The sequence below is a fragment of the Pezoporus flaviventris genome, unplaced genomic scaffold, assembly GCF_033815535.1.
Source record: "Pezoporus flaviventris isolate CSIRO_AGI_PZ_B2104156 unplaced genomic scaffold, CSIRO_AGI_Pfla_v1 ptg000007l, whole genome shotgun sequence".
NCBI lineage: Eukaryota > Metazoa > Chordata > Aves > Psittaciformes > Psittacidae > Pezoporus > Pezoporus flaviventris.
The window spans coordinates 65,661,211-65,677,759 of NW_026892555.1; the positions used below are offsets into that span (position 1 = coordinate 65,661,211).

At 39.0% G+C, this 16,549-nt stretch overlaps 1 protein-coding gene across 2 annotated transcripts; it reads left to right on the forward strand.

The window, feature by feature from the left end:
* Positions 1-6: 6 nt before the first annotated feature.
* Positions 7-16,536, forward strand: FH (fumarate hydratase). Of its 2 annotated transcripts, none has more exons than XM_061449033.1 (10): positions 7-186; positions 4,550-4,684; positions 5,220-5,330; positions 8,588-8,764; positions 9,754-9,936; positions 10,861-11,026; positions 12,778-12,981; positions 14,214-14,341; positions 15,950-16,103; positions 16,328-16,536. In XM_061449033.1, exons 1-10 carry the CDS (start codon positions 70-72, stop codon positions 16,468-16,470), a joined length of 1,518 nt encoding a protein of 505 aa, XP_061305017.1. In that variant the 5' UTR covers positions 7-69; the 3' UTR covers positions 16,471-16,536. The 2 variants fall into 2 exon arrangements, with proteins under 2 accessions (XP_061305017.1, XP_061305018.1); XM_061449034.1 differs by lacking the exon at positions 7-186 and adding an exon at positions 279-667.
* Positions 16,537-16,549: the final 13 nt, after the last annotated feature.

Below are 16,549 nucleotides of genomic sequence, written 5' to 3' on the forward strand. Positions count from 1 at the left end.
ACGCCCGTCACACCTTGACGCTCGTCCGGGGCGGTCTCGCAGCCCCGTCTCCTCCCCGCCGCCCCGGCCATGCACCGCTCACTCCGCGCCTGCCGCCGCCTGGGCTGCTCCGCCGGGCTCCTCGTGAGCCAGCCGCCCCCGCGCGCCGCAGTCCCCCGCTGGGGCCCGCCGCCCAGCGCCACTATGGTAAGCACGGGGTGGGGGGGGTGAGGGAGGAGCAGTGACCTCTAACTGCCACGGCCGGCAGCGGCCGACATGGCTCCTCCCACTGCGCCCGCCGGCGCTCGCTACCCTTTGGCGCACGGGGCGGGGGAGCGGGCGCGCACCACCTGAGGGAACGGCGGCCGCGGGCAGCGAACGGCAGCGGGAAGCCGCTGCCGCCCTTCCTTGTCAGGCTTTCGCTGCCGTTTCCCTCTTCCGCCAAGGAGGCTCTGGGGCCGGTTCCCTCCTGGGGCTGCGCGGCCTTCGGGTAGTCCCGAGGCCCAGTTCGGCCCCGCTGTCGCACCCGGATTTGCAGCCCCGCGCCGGCTGTTGCTCCCGGGGCGGGCCGGATTCTGCAGCGCGCAACTGCCCGTCCGGGTGCGCTGCCCAAAGGGCGAGATTTGCGGCGTGAGTACGCTGTGCTAGCATGGCCGAGGAGCGGAGGAGAGAGGTGGCATCCGAGCAAGTAAGCAGGAAAAGTGTTAGTGCTGTGGCACTTTATGCAGAAAGTGGGGTGTTTAGGATTTTATTAATTAATTAGTTTACGAAATTAGCTAATGAATTCAACTGGAACATTGGTTTCTAACTTGTGATATTGATTAAGGGGTAGAAAATCACATTTAAAAGAACAAGCTTCCCAATGAGTGAATCAACTGCATAGTGAATGAAACATAATCTGTGTAAGAAAACCGGGGTCAGGGCATAATATGTAACTCAAACGTTGGCTTGTCAGATGGAACCCTTTTTTATTTTTCTGTTTGGTATCATCCAAGAGAAGCATTATAGCTCATGGCCATCATTTACTTGGTGAAGACCCAGTATTTATGAAAGGCTGCAGTCTTAGAAGAAACATACATTTTTGATCTTTGCTGGTCAGAAGTGTGACCTGGCCTGTACATAGACATTATGAGTTGTTTGGGTTTAAATAACAGCAGTGGTTATAGCAGAATGTTCCTCAGTCAACTTGGAACTCAAGCAGCTGTTGAATTCTTACAGGAAAACTTTTGAATGCCTCTGTTTCCAAGAGGACCACCAAAAATGTACCAGTCATTTTTAAAACAGAAAACCCATGCTTTACAATGTTTGCAGAGATTTTTAAGCAGCAAGAGTTGTTTAGGAACATGTGTAGACACAACCAAATGTGCATGTTGTTCTATGGTATGACTGTTGCGTTGCCTTAACTTGGAGCTAAATCGCACAAGATATTCTAAATGGAATTCCAGTCGTAATGGTCCTTCTTAGCTGATTGTTGTAAAATACTTGGGTTTGGTTTCTAAAGAGTAAATTTCAGAGTTTGTGACTCGATACTATAAAGGAGGAACAGTGCTAAAAAATTGAAGCAATCTTCATCTGCTAAAGGAGAGCAGCTGAGCACAGATTCCTTTTTCTGCCGGCCTTGAGAATTGGTTTTGACATGCTAAAAATGATTATTTAAATACTTACATCCACAAGTTGCTGCATCCATAAATCAGAATGTAATTTTCCATGGGAAGCATTATTGCAACAGGTCTGCCATTTGCCTATCTCCACTGTGTTATGGTGCAATCAGTTTTAGCTGATTAGTTCCCTACAAGGCAAAAGTACAGTTATATTTGTCTAACTACATAAGCTCTGTGCTGTGGGTTCTTGGGATTTTGGAGGGCACAGCATACCTTGTTTTGTAAAGGTGAGGGATAGCTCTGAGCTGAGACTTGCTGTAGCTATGGCAGAAACGAAGTGACCTTGTCTTGTGTCAGAGTTGCTAGGTCTCCTTTTGGCTTCTCCCTTTGCCCACTGGTGGGTGAGCATAGGGCTGACACAACTGTGCTTCTTGTACCCTTCTATAGCAGGTTCCCTAAGTGAGTGGGGTGACTGCAGAAACTGCTCTAGGTACAGAAACTGGGGCCTTCTGCTCATAAAGCTACTCAAGAGGGTGAATTCTGTCTAAGCAGTTAAGGAAGCATGTTTTTTACATTAAAACTCATGACTTCTGCATGCTGTTAGTTAGTCTGAAGGTAATGCTGAATTTAGTTTCATTACTTTAGTATGTAAGAGAAATATCACTTTTTTACCTAATGTCACCTGTTACTCTGTTAATCAGCAAATGACATTCAATTTAAAGCACCTCACCCTGTTAACTTCAGTTGAGTTTGGGAGCGTGTGTAACATGGAATTGGGTAGGGAAGTAATTTTTTTATTTTTTATTTTTTAAAGTTAGGCGGATTGCATTGTTTAAAGGTACTTGTATGAGGAGGTACTGATCTTGTTTATCTTTGTTTCATCATTGTTAGCATTAGCATTAATGTGAGTTTGACGAATCAATTGTGCAACTGCTAGCTTTTTTGTCTAAAAGGCTATGGGTAATTTAACTCTCCATTATGTAACTCCTGGAGTACCTGAAGGCAGAGTATCTCCATCCAGCTGGGAAGCCGCTCAGGACAGTAAAAATGCTGGAAATGTCCCCCACATCACTGCTGCCTTCAGCTTGCCATCTGTGGTGATGCGGACCTGGGCAGGGTGCTGCAGAAAGTCTGTGCTGCTGGAGAGGGTATTCTGTCCAATACCCAGCTGTGCTTCTGTCCAAGATGACTAAGACCTACCAAGCAAGGAGCCAGGAGAATGGATCAAGAAAAGAGAGGAACAGAATGATTTCAGAAGTGGACACCTAGGGAAGAGAAGGAATTGTGCAAACAGAGATGATGCTTGCCTTGTATTCTGACCCAGAATCTTAATTTTCACATCAGGGGGGTTTCAGATTCTGTGGTTTGTCTGTGCATACCACTGTTCAGATATTTCTTCTGAGTGTTTATCTCATGTTCCCTGAACTTGTGCAGACTTCTTGCACCCTCGGCATCAGCTGACAAGGAGTTTCATCAGTCTGCTACTTGTGTGAAGAGCTGCTTCCTCTTCCTTGCTTTGAACCTGACTCCTACTAGCCTAATGTTGTGGCTCCTATTTCTTGTATTGGAAGAGACATTGAGCAGCTAATACCCATCACCAATCTGCTGATGCTTATATTGGCCTCAGTTTTAATTCAATCCCCAAGCTGGCTTTTTTCTGAACAAAAAAGTTGTCTTAAGAAAGCTGCTCCCTACCTTTCATCAGCTTTATTGCCTTTCTTTGAACCATTTTCAGTAATAAACTCTGGGGGGCGCTGAAAGAACCAAATCCGCACAAAGACTTCAGAGGGTAGATGAACCAGGGTGGCCCAGCAGTGTTTCTTTTGCTGTCCTCTGTGTTTCTTAATAGTTCCTAACATTTTTTTTTCTTCCTTTAGCTGCACTGCAATGCTGACTCAGTGCTCTGATAGAGCTTTCCCAAACACTTGCCCCTGATGGTCATGGTTCTGTCAGAGCTCAGCACTTTATATATGTATCTTACTGATGGAGCTGGGATTGGTTCACTCTGTGTATGATTAAGAATTCAAAAAGACTTCTTTCCCTTCCTGAAAACTGTGCAAGAAGGTAGTCTTCTCTTCTGGAGAAGGATGAACACCTTTCTCACAGAAAATTGGGACTTTGCTGACCAAGGCATGGGAAGAGGAAGAGAAACTGCTCTTGCTTCCTGTCCAGTCTCTCAGTCTTTGTAGAGCTGTGTGTGAATGTGTTCACATTATCACAAATGAATGGGTTGTTTCACAGAAAGTGAAAAATTAATTTTTAGTTGGTGTACATTGGCTAAAATCAGTTTACTTTTGCTGTGTTAGATAATAATGCATGCTAGGTGTTTATACATAATACAGAAATACTGCCTTCCATAAATATTGCACAAAATATACCTAGGTGCAGGGTTTGAATTGCACAGCTAGGGCAACTGCGTTCCTGGTTTGTTAGGCTTAAGAAGATAATTAATTGTCAGTACCTTGGTACTGGATTAATCAGTTTCTCCTTTCCAGTATTCTTCGTAAGTCTCATGTGCAGTGTGGATTTCAGATAGGGATTGTGTTACGTGTATGTTGGCTGGGCGGATGGTACCTGAATTCTTACTGTGCTAGTTCTTCAGTTTGGTTTTTACAAAACTAATTCCATGAATTCCAAGATAAGTTCTTCCAAAAGAAGAAGCGGAGTCTTTCATCAGGATGTTGTGTTCCTTACAGTGGGAAGCTAGAGATCTTAAGTCTTGCAGTGCTGCCAGTTACCAGTGGGTCTGCTAGGTTGTACGATGTTAGAAGTGACTTTTAGTGAGACGAGTGCTCAAACTAGAAAAATGTCTTAACTTTGAAGATATAATTAGAAAAATACCTTTGACTACCTGCACGTCTTTGTCTTCTTTCTTCCCCCTTCTTGAACATTTTTCGTAGCTGTGTCTGCTTTCAAAAAGGATGTGCTGTTTACCAGTGTTTGAAATTGTTTTTTTCCTTTTTCTATAGTCAAGTCAGGAGGCTTTTAGGATAGAATTTGATACCTTTGGTGAACTGAAGGTCCCAAGTGACAAATACTATGGTGCCCAAACTGTAAGATCTACAATGAACTTCAAGATTGGAGGTGTTTCAGAAAGGATGCCAGTAAGTAATTCAAATGTGTTCAGTTTCTTCTTTTAAGTATGTTTTGGATGTGAGAGAGAATACCTTCTTCTTAGACTTTTGCTGAAAGTATGAGCATCTTTGACTTTTAATTAAAGTTGGAAATTGCATGGCAAGATATTGTGCTGCAGTAGAAATATTTTTTGTTGTATTTAAATAAATTGCTTTTATTTTATTGTGTTGCTTAATTTTTTTAATAACCAGAATGAATAGGAATTATCCTTTTTTTTTTAAGAAGAAAAACTGGAGTAGTTTGTTTCTATAGCATTATATAGTTTTTTTAATTGAAGATATTTAGTGTAGTATTAGTTGATATGAAGCTACTTTTCCACATGTAGCTGCGCATAGAGCATTAGTGTGCATGTGCTTTGTCATCTACTGGCTTTCCGTGTGCTGAAACATGTCCTCAAAAAGACTACTTAGAAATTGAACCAGTCCTCCTTTTCTGTTAATTTTAACATATGTAATCCTTTTTGATACACAAAATTATACATTTAAACTTATTCTTGTGTCACAGGTTCAAGTTATAAGGGCTTTTGGCATCTTGAAGAGGGCAGCTGCTGAAGTAAATCAAGATTACGGTCTTGACCCAAAGATTGCTAATGCTATCGTGAAGGCAGCTAATGAGGTAGGAACAAATACTAGAGGTAGTTCAAAATACTAGAACTGTCAATTGTATTTTTGTTAAGCTTTTCACATGAAGTTTGGAGGCTGGGGGAAGACGACCTGCTTTTCTCAAATTGTTAGAGGAAGGCATTTATTGTTACTAAATTTTGGTTTTCAGGTTGAGAAATCATTTACTTCATATGTTTTACTATGTTACTTCTCATATTTACATAAATGATGGAATGTTCAAATGTATATTGATACTTAAATTATAAAAACAATGTAATTTTCCCCTTTATTAGGACTACTCATTACTTACATAGTGTTGACTCTTACCAGATTAACAGTATAAAAAAAAACCCCAACAGCTAAGAGAGGAATACAGTCTTTGTTCATTCACCTAGTATGAAGTCCGACTTGCCAAGCAAAGCTTTTTTTGTTTTGGAAGTCCTCAGTCGTTAAGCAATTGGATCTTGGTAATGTGAAGAGCATCTGCAATCTGAATAGTTTGCTGCTAGTCCATTTCCTCTTCAGACTTAAACTTACTAGTAAATCTGTTTTTTAAGTATCACTTTTATAGCTAAAGAGGACATGATGCGACACACAGAGGCATCTCCTCTTTCTCAGGATAAATGCCACCCAAGTGCAGAGAATTGTGAATGACCATTATTTGAGGTATGGTAATACCAGGCGTGTTGCTTTCTGTAAGTTGACAGATGTGTTTATCTTGAAGCATTATTTTACAGAGCTTTCTCATTCTAACTAGCTTAAAAGTCTTTCAGTATTTGCAGAAGCTTAATACTGTTTCTACCAGCTGTAGCACTGTAAGTCCCAAAACCCAAGAGCTTTGGAGAAGCCCAGAACATGTTCAGGCTCTTCTTGTGGTTTCAAGGGATCTCCTAGTTAAAGAGGGATCAGAAGTTTCAGTGGCTAAAAGGCTACTTACAGAATCCTAGAATGGTTTGGGTTGGAAAGGATCTTAAGATCATGGCTTTACACTAGAACATGTCCAAGGGTCTGTCCAACCTGGCCCACCATGACAGTCCTTGATGTAGAGTTTCTCTCCAGCATCCTTGTAGGTCCCCTTCAGGTACTGGAAGCCTGCTATGAGGTCTCCATGCAGCCTTCTCTTCTCCAGGCTGAACACACACTCAATCCATGTCTGCTGTCCATGTCGCTGACAAAGATGTTGAACAGCATCAGTCCCAACACCGATCCCTGAGGGGCGCCACTCGTTACTGGTCTCCAGCCAGACACTGAGCTGTTGACCACAACTCTGCCTGTGGCCGTCCAGCCAGTTCTTTATCCACCAAGTGGTCCACCTATCAAATTGATGTCTCTCCAATTTAGAGACAAGGATGTCGTGGGGGACAGTGTTGAATGCTTTGCACAAGTCCAGGTAGATGACATCAACTGCTCTGCTCTGTCCATCACTTCTGTAGCCCCAACATAGAAGGCCACCAAATTGGTCAGACAGGATTCCTCTTAATGAAGCCATGCTGGCTGTCACCAAGCACCTTGTTGTTTTTCATGTGCCGTAGCATGCCTTCCAGGAGAATCTGCTCCATGATTTTGCCAGGCACAGAGGTGAGGCTGACACAAAATTAATTAGTGCCAGTACTTAGCTTAGATTCATGAGTTCTGAAAGTGGTTTGTTTGTTTGGTTTTAAAAATACCCCTGCAGTGACATCCTTTCCCCTACCTCCAAAATAACTTTCTAATATAACTTAAAAAGGAAGAGGTACAGCAAGGAATCAAGTTACTCTTGGAGGTGGGAACTTTGCTCCTGTATAAAATGGGAAATACTTAAGATCCTTTCTTGAAAAGTACAATTCCAGTAAGACTGGTGTATCCTGTTAAACTGGAGATAGTTACCTAGCCTCAGAGTTGTGACGACAGATCCTCTGCTTTACATTCTCAACTTTTCTGAGGCTAATATGCATGGTAGCGTGATGCTTCTGAGTACAGATTCTGATACTACCTAAAATACATATTAAAAAAAATGATAAATGCATATAAGTTTCAGTGGGCTCTAAAAAATATAGATCAAACAGGAGAGTTGTTCTGTTTTGATTTGAGACAGTAGTTGTCATAGCCTGTCTGTAGCAGATAAAAGTTGTTGTAGCTGTCTTTGGCTGATCAGGACCCTGTTTCCATGAACAATCAGCAAGTCAATACATACAAATCTTGTTAAGTCTATGTGACTCTCCTGTTTATATGTGTAACATACTCAGTTACAGTTGAGGCACAGTAAAGACGGTCATGAGTCTTTTTTAGGCACTTCTCAGTTTAAAGTCACACAGGTCCAGGACAGTACTAGGGAAAGTATGCCTTACATGAAGAAGGTGTTTGATAGCAGCAACCATCTGCTGGCTCATTTTGTTAATGCAAAACTTAATGTCTACATGTATAAGAAGTCTGGAACCTCCCTGTATGAAATTTATTTCTGGAGAAATTTTAGAGTCTGATTATACAAATATTATGTACTGCATGTGCATCTCAGATTATTTTTGCCAAAAACACCTCTTCTGGGGGACCGTTTGCCACAAGGAATGGACTTCTGGGTGCCCCTGATTGTAGTATAGTTGTGATCAGTATTCATGATGAAACTGTGCAGCTGTTGAGCCTGATTTCATGGGAGAAAGCAGCATACCCATGATGATGATGAGTTTGTAAACAGACAAGCACTGTCCAAAACTTGATGTTTCTGGCACGCAGAGGATGTTCGTAACTGAAGGAGACACATAACACTGAATCAGTGTCCTGAAGCGCCTGCTCTGACTGAGAAACTGCTTAACATGTTTCCCTTGTCTGGGATATCTTACTGACCTGAGAAATAACTGTGGCAGGGAGAACCAGCTCATACTACCTCTAGTCCTACCCAGGAGGATTAGAATCCCAGTTGCTTTAAAATTTGGGAAGGGAGTGACGTTTTTTGACTTACAAAATCATCTGCATTGTTTGCGAAAGAGAAGATAAGATCTAAAAGACCTTTTAAAAATCTTTTCTATGATGGTAGAACATGAAATTAAATATATCTTTGTGTTTCAGAATTCAGCATCTTTGAAAAGCAGAGCAAAAGTTTTTTGCCCTTTTAATATCTGGTATTACATCAAACTCTTAATTATTCTGGTGTAAATTCACAATTGTTCTGTGTAGATTTACAAATATAATGGAGAACATTATTTTAATTATAGCTATAAGGTGTTCAGATTTATGATTTTAAATTTTTTTTTTTGTTGTTCCAGTAGAACAACTTTTCTTTTTTTTCCATTCTAGGTAGCTGAAGGAAAATTAAATGATCATTTTCCGTTGGTGGTGTGGCAGACTGGCTCTGGAACTCAAACCAATATGAATGTCAATGAAGTCATCAGCAATAGAGCCATTGAGATAATGGGAGGCACACTGGGAAGCAAAAAACCAGTGCATCCGAATGATCATGTTAACAAAAGCCAGGTTGTTACACTTATATTATACTTCTTTTGATGTGAAAAGTGTATTTTTGCTCTAAATTGTGAATTTAAATGAAATTCTTTTAGAGCCACTGTTTAGATTTTGGCGAAAACAGAGTTTTGTGTACAGCCTTGGCAACAGCTTTCTGGGTTTTTCAGTTTAAAAGAACTTTAAAATGTTCACTGGTGACAGCATGAGCATTTTATGTCAGAAACTTTCAACTCATTCATGACGTAATTTCACACATAGTGTAGTGGGTAGAGGTATCCTTGTGACAACCACTGCTACTGCAAGCAGTCTTAAATATACACCCAGCATGTAAAAGTTGGATACTTGCAATTATTATCTCTGTATCTACATTGCATAGAGCATGTAGAAAGAATATAATAGTGGTTTTAGTCCTGTAATTGGCAAATGAAATATCCATTTAATTTTTTTTATTTTCCCCAAGGATTGTGGTAAGCGATTTTATTACATTTCACTCTTGATACTTCCTTCAGAGTAGCTGAAGTTTAGGCCACTGACTTGGTTGTATTCCTTCCTGATCTTTTATGCTTACTCAGTATCCTAGGAACTAAACTACATTTAACATCACCTTACATTTATATTTAACATTAACAAATCAACACATAGGTGTTTCAAAGTCACCTATAATTCCTTTAAAATCATCTATTCGTCACCTGTTTCTCCTAGTAATTATTTTTCTTTTTTCTTCCTCTCCTCTCTCCTCCCCCCCATATTGTTGTGAACAATCTACTCAACTGAACTTTCTGTAGGTATAGTTATAAAAAGTTGATTTTATCCTTAAGGTACTGGATTAGAATTTGGAATATTTTAGTCTTCCTGCAGATTGACTTGTGGAACACTCCAAAGTTGCTTGTTCTTAGTTTCTTCTTGTTTACAAAATAAAGAGAATAAAGCCATACATGTACATCTTCTAGCAGTAAGGGGAAGAAGAGCTTGTAACTAAATTTCTTGAGCTTCTTTTACAGAGTTCAAATGACACTTTCCCAACAGCAATGCATATTGCTGCTGCCCAGGAGGTTAATGAGGTGTTGTTACCTGGACTAAAGAAGCTACAGAATGCACTGGAAGCGAAATCCAAAGAGTTTTCCCAGATCATAAAAATAGGACGCACTCACACACAAGATGCTGTTCCACTTACGCTTGGACAGGTAAAATCCCAAATTATGGGTTTGTTTGGAAAATTCTTATAAATGTATTGGAGGAAATGGAGGCAAACTTGAGGATGCCTTAATTGGCATGTTAAGATAAATCACAGGAAACTGGCTCAATTTCAGTCTAAGTATTTTCATCTTTAGCAGAGTTTGGATAATGCACTCTAATAACTGCAACATAAATTTTCTTCATTTTTTCCTTGTGTCTTGCTTCTAACAGTAGTAAGATATAAATGATTTTTAAATGATGTTCCATTACCAAGTAACACAATGTGGTATTTCTATTAATGATGACATGCAAGGGAGAAGATAGGTAGTCTGACTGGTAAATTTACATAAATGAGATTTTGCCCACACAAAACTAGCAAGTATTTTGAATGAAAATGTTTAATACATGATCTTTATATGTATATGATAGCAAGTTTTTATTAGATATTGGCAAGAATGGTTTATATTACATTAATTTGGTAATGAATTAACTTTAACTGATAAAACTCCATGTAAACTGTGGATTTATCCAAGAACGCTCAGTTAGTTTTTTACTAAGTAAAATTCAGTGAACAAAGTCCAAGATCTGCTTCTCTATTTGTCCTTTGAGAACATTAGTTTAATCTGATTAACATGGATTCAGGTCCTACTAAGTACACAACTGAGATAAAAGGCAAGAGAAAGATGTATTGTTTACACATTTATATATATATAGATTGTTTTTGTGTAATTGTTTGTAGTGTGAGAGCAGTCTTCTAGTACATACAAACTCTACCTCTTAATGAAAACATGCTAAAATTCTGTATTTGGGTAAAGTTGAGTGCCTTCAGGTTTGTAAAGAAATTAGTCCAATCATGATAAAAATCTTAAGTAATAATGCTTATTCTTGGTCCTTGTCTTTGTTGGTTTATTTTGTCCTCCTTTCTTTCAAAGGAATTTAGTGGCTATGTGCAACAAATTAAATATGGTGTGGCTAGGATTGAGTCAACCATGCCAAGAGTGTATCAGCTGGCAGCTGGCGGGACTGCAGTTGGTACAGGACTAAACACAAGGATTGGTTTTGCTGAGAAAGTTGCTGCTAAAGTAGCTGAACTGACGGGTGAGGAATGATACTTCAGTTATCAGTAAAGCAGTATATGTAGCATAGAGTCAAACTGAAACAAAATGCTTTCAGTTTCCAGGCTGCTTATAAGCTCAAATTGTATTTATATTTTAACATGAAAGTTTCTGTTAATGCTGTATGTTATATGCCTTATACTTAGGGTTTTTCATGCAATGTATTTTTAGAATTATACTTGGTGCATTGAAAGTGACTGAAATTACCATGTTTTTCTGAGTGAGGCTTATGGATACAGTTTCAGGCTTCTATTATTAGTCCAGCTATAAAGCTCTGTCTTGATCTTTGCTCCTCTGGCTCTGCTAATTTACAGTGACTTGGCACAAAAGAAGGGGAAAAACCCTCCCAAAGCCACTATGTTTTTCATATCAAAAAGTTAGCTGTCTGATTTTTTTATGCTATTTTTATAGACATTGAAACTTAATTTACAGAGCCATTGAGTTTTTTGATCTATAAACCAGATCTTTGGCATCACAGTATGTTTTTAAAATGCCCCCAAAATGAATGCGTGTGTCTGTCATTTAAAGTTGCTGAAACTGCTTATCAATGGTATTTTTGTTTTAATGGATCTATTATTCTCTGTCTTGTAGAGAATCAAGACTTCCTTGCACCCTGAGAGGGCAGAAGTAACTTGTCATAAACAACAGCTGTTGGCAGCAGTACAGGGCTTGGTTTTTGTGCTTGAAGAAGCTATTGGTGGTTAGGAAGCTCCCCCATGTTAACGCATGTTAGGTGTACTGCATGGGAAAGCTGTACTAGTTTAAAACAAGTAAGGCAGACTTACGAAGTTCCATATGTTCTTATAGGCAAGTTTATTGGCAAGGACAAAAGGAAAAGTGTAGAATGATCTCTGCAACTGAGAAGGCAGCTATGCAATTTGGAAGCCCATGCACATTGGGTGGGATTTGGTGTTTAGCAGGTATTGCAAAACACTAGAAATCATGGTGTTATGCTGCTCTTCTTTGAACTGGTAATGTAAGCTCAGACCAGGAGTTTTGCAGGCACAAAGTCCAACCCACAGTTAGTCTTTAGAGATGTCCATTACCACTAATAGCATTCTACTGACTTTTCTTCCAGGGCAAAGCCCTGAAGACATGTTTTTCATTATGGAACCTAGCCTTAAATCTCAGGCATTTAATTAATGTCAGCAGAGCTGTTGCTTCTGTTGAGTCTGTGCTCTTGTTGTTGGCAGCGGTTTCAGGCATGCTTCTGAGTCTGAATCAGCTTTCACATGTTCTGTCTGGTTTGTTGTTCCCTTCCAGTGCTGATACTTGAATGCCTTTTTTTTTCCTTTAAGGACCTAATTCCATTGTGACCTGCTTTATCCTAATGTCTGCGCTGTGCTGTAAAAACCTCATTGTCATAACAGAGAGAAAGCATCATAGCACTTGACGGTCTAAAGAATCTAACTTTGATTTAACAGGAGAAATTAAATTTGGGCTAACCTGTAAGAGATTACTGACATTCATAAAATACTGCAGTGGGAAAGCGAGGCTTAGTATGCAACACTGTGAAATCTTTGAAATTTTGTTGTGCGTAGATGCTCAAATTTCGTATTCTTGTGTATTTTAGTGACTTTTACATTGTATTAATCTGTTTAAGCAATGTTTTTGAGGAAAGGTCTAGAGAGGAGAGATGATCTGACTGTTATTATTTTCAAATGAAGCTAATTATGTGTTTGATTATCTAGTTCATGTGCCTCACTGCTTAATATTTCCCCTTCCCCCCTGTAGGTTTGCCTTTTGTCACTGCTCCAAATAAGTTTGAAGCTCTTGCGGCTCATGATGCTCTGGTTGAACTCAGCGGAGCTATGAACACAGTGGCATGTAGTCTGATGAAAATAGCTAATGATATTCGTTTCCTGGGTTCTGGACCACGTTCTGGACTAGGAGAACTCATCCTGCCTGAAAATGAACCAGGAAGCAGCATCATGCCAGGTACAGAGAAACCTTGCATGTTTCTTTTGATTTGGACTACTAACTCTTATTTATCAAATGCCATCACACATCAATAAGTCTATGATTCAACAATTCTGTCAGTTTTTATCTTCTGCCGTATTTTACGAAAGCTGGTGTTCATAAAAATCCTTGTTTGCACAGCTGTGTGTTGGCCAGTATGTGGGGGTGAGCATTATCTGTAAGCATATGTCTCTATTAATACAAGCATACTTCTCAAAACCTTCTTTTAGAATTGCAAGATCTCTATGATTTTTATGTAAAGGCTTTTCTGAAACAAGCTTTAAATGATCTAATTTATGAATTGTAGCAATATTGTGATGTAAACTGACTTCTATCTTTACTTCCTACCATGATTATTATTACATACTCATATTTTCCTTTCTGCCATATGATATACACATAATATGATATACAGTGGCAATGATGCCATTGTATGGGTTGATAAGGAAGGAATATTAGTAATCATTCTTTACTCTCTCCTAAAAAAGTATGCATATATGAATATTTTACATCAAAAATATGTTTTTCCTTTATGATAAATTATAAAACAGGTTGTGAGCATATCTGGCTTTAAAAAAAGCAGATAATGTTCTTATTAGGATTATTTCTAGAAATGACATCAGCTATTAAAAAACCCTTCCTTATTAGGAGCCCATTCTAAATTGGGGGGTTTTGTGTGTTTGGTTTTTGTTTTGTGTTGTTTTGCCCCCCCCTTTTTTTTTTCCTGCAAAGTAAAGATAGTGTACTAATTTTATTACAAAGTAATTCTAACAGATTAGGAATACTTTTCCTAAATTGAGATTTAGTAGTGATTTACCAGAAATGCCCACTTGCACAAGTAAAGACAGTTTTTAATGTGTTGTTAATCTGTTAAGAATGTTGGTAATGAACAGCAGTTTAGCTCATGCACGTTTGGTCCAGCTCTCAAAATCTTGGTGAATTGCTAAAGCAACCATAGTTATTTTAAAAATCTTAGCTGAATTATTGGAATTGTACAGTTAATATCATTTATGGAAATTATTTCTGTGGTGCACAGATAGACATGAGTAGGATGCTACCTCCTACAAAACATCTTCTGTTGAATGTGATTTGGTAAATGAGGAAATGCAACTGGTTGTTGGTTTTGTTTGCTTGTGTGTTTTGGTTTTGTTTGTTTCTTCCCTTCCACTGCTTCTTCTTGGGTAACCTTTTTCTCTCCTTTCTGCAACTAGGAAAAGTGAACCCTACCCAGTGTGAAGCTGTAACCATGGTGGCAGCTCAAGTTATGGGAAACCATGTTGCTGTTACTGTAGGAGGTAGCAACGGACACTTTGAACTGAATGTTTTTAAGCCCATGATGGTAAGTTCTTGAAGTTTTAAATATCTAGGAGTTTTTAAAGTCATTGTTTGTACAATCAGATAATTTGTAGGAAAAAAACCTCAGTGAATATTTGGTCAATACAAGCACCAGAGAAGCTAATGAGCTGTGCAAACAAGATTTATTCCTTTGTATGGCAAGTCCCTGTTATTTTGACAGGGAAGTGGTGATCTTTCTAACGTGAAACTACTTTATGCAGATAAGCTTTTATCTTAACAATGTCTGCTTATCATCAAAGGAAGCAGGGAGAGAGGAGCACAAGCTGAGACAAAATTTTGTCCAAAGCCAAAGAGAATTTGGCGTCTCAGCTAAAAATGAGGATTTTTTTTTTTTTCTTTAACAACTATCTGTTACTAAGCTTTGTTACTGCCGACTACCAAAGGATTACAGGTCTTTGGCAACTGAGTCATGTAAAATTGTAAATAATTAGACTTCAGTACTTCTGCCTTCTACAGCGTGAGGACGATACGCCAAGAGACATAATTGCTGCTTCTGTACGTTTAATTTAAAAACAGTCAAGTTAATTGAGTGTTACAAATCACCTTGTACTGAAATCTGCATGTTTTGACACCAAGTTGTAATTCCTATTTTCTTCTTTGGGCTATGTACTTTTGGTTTGGTTGGTTGTTTTGCTCCCTTAAAACCAAGAAGGAAAAATGAACAGGAGAAATTGAGGGAGAGAATATAAACAAAAGCATCAAATCAGAAGATTGTGGATAACTATATATAGACTGTTAAAGGAATAGCACAGAAGTTAGGGTAGAGATAATAGTTTAAAAAGAATTAAGGTGACTTGCAGAAAATAGTAATAAAAGGAAGGTTTTTAAGATTCTGTTGTATTGTTAGAAGTAAGAGGCACAAAGGAAGCAGCATGTTATGTTATTATTCTGCACAGTCTATACTGACTGATACGGCATTTTTATTATGTTAGTTGGAAATGACTGAAAGAAAACTGAAATTTTACAATAGAATCAGTATTTGTCTCTAACTTACTGTGCCTGCTCAGGGTAATGTCTTTTTTTTTTTTTTTTTTTTTTTTTCTGCCAGTCAGGGCATATTTCTTCTAAGCATATAGCATCTGGTTTTGAAGCGGGAGGGAGGAATCATGAACAGCCAAGAGATACACATAAGATACACATAAGAGATAGAGATCCCTCCCCAAAAAAGAAACCAAGAATGCATCTTATGGATTGTCAAAATAGATGACTTGTCAAAGTAGGTGACTAATGCCAGACATTATTGTACTTTATATCGTTAGATATCTTCTCTTGATCAGTACTTGGAAAGGGAAATAACAATGAATCAAATGCTTTCACGTAGGTTTTACTTGGTTATTTGTGAAGAAAATGATTATACGTACTGTGGTCATCTTCATGCACGTTTAGTTCTACCACTGAATGCTTCTCAGGAACCCTTTAAATGAGAGTGGGCTGAGCTTACACCCTGCAGCCACTCGTTTTTTACAAAAGGCTTGCTAAAGAATTGGGTATTGCAGGGGGTCACTGGCTATGAACAAACACACCAGACTGTGCACCTGTTACTGACTGAATGTAATACCTGGTATTTCTTTTGTTTTGTTGTTGTTGTTAGATTAAGAACGTTTTAAACTCTGCAAGACTTCTCGGAGATGTTTGTGTGTCTTTTACGGACAACTGTGTAGTTGGAATCCAAGCTAATACAGACAGGATCAACAAACTGATGAATGAATCTCTGATGCTGGTAACAGCACTGAACCCACATATAGGTAGGTTTAAGGCTCAGAAACTTACCAGAACGTTACACTGAAATAGCTTGCGGTATCATGATTTTGCACGTTACATTTGGTGCACATTTAGTACAAATTGAGTTAAGCAGCAGTGGCTGTGTCCTGCAAATTAATTCTCCATAGGCCAAGTGTCCCACTTTCTTCTCACCTCTAAATTTTGTGAAACTGTGCATGGCTAACTGCTTTGTTTTGTTTTGTTACAGGATATGATAAAGCAGCTAAGATTGCCAAAACTGCACACAAAGAAGGGACGACGTTAAAAGAAGCTGCTATAAAGCTGGGATTCCTCACATCAGACCAGTTTGATCAGTGGGTGAAGCCTAAAGATATGTTAGGTCCTCAGTAACATCTGTACAAAAAAAGACTGCAAACCCCACGTGTTCTTAACACAAAAATAAATGAAATAAACCAACTACTATGTGCTT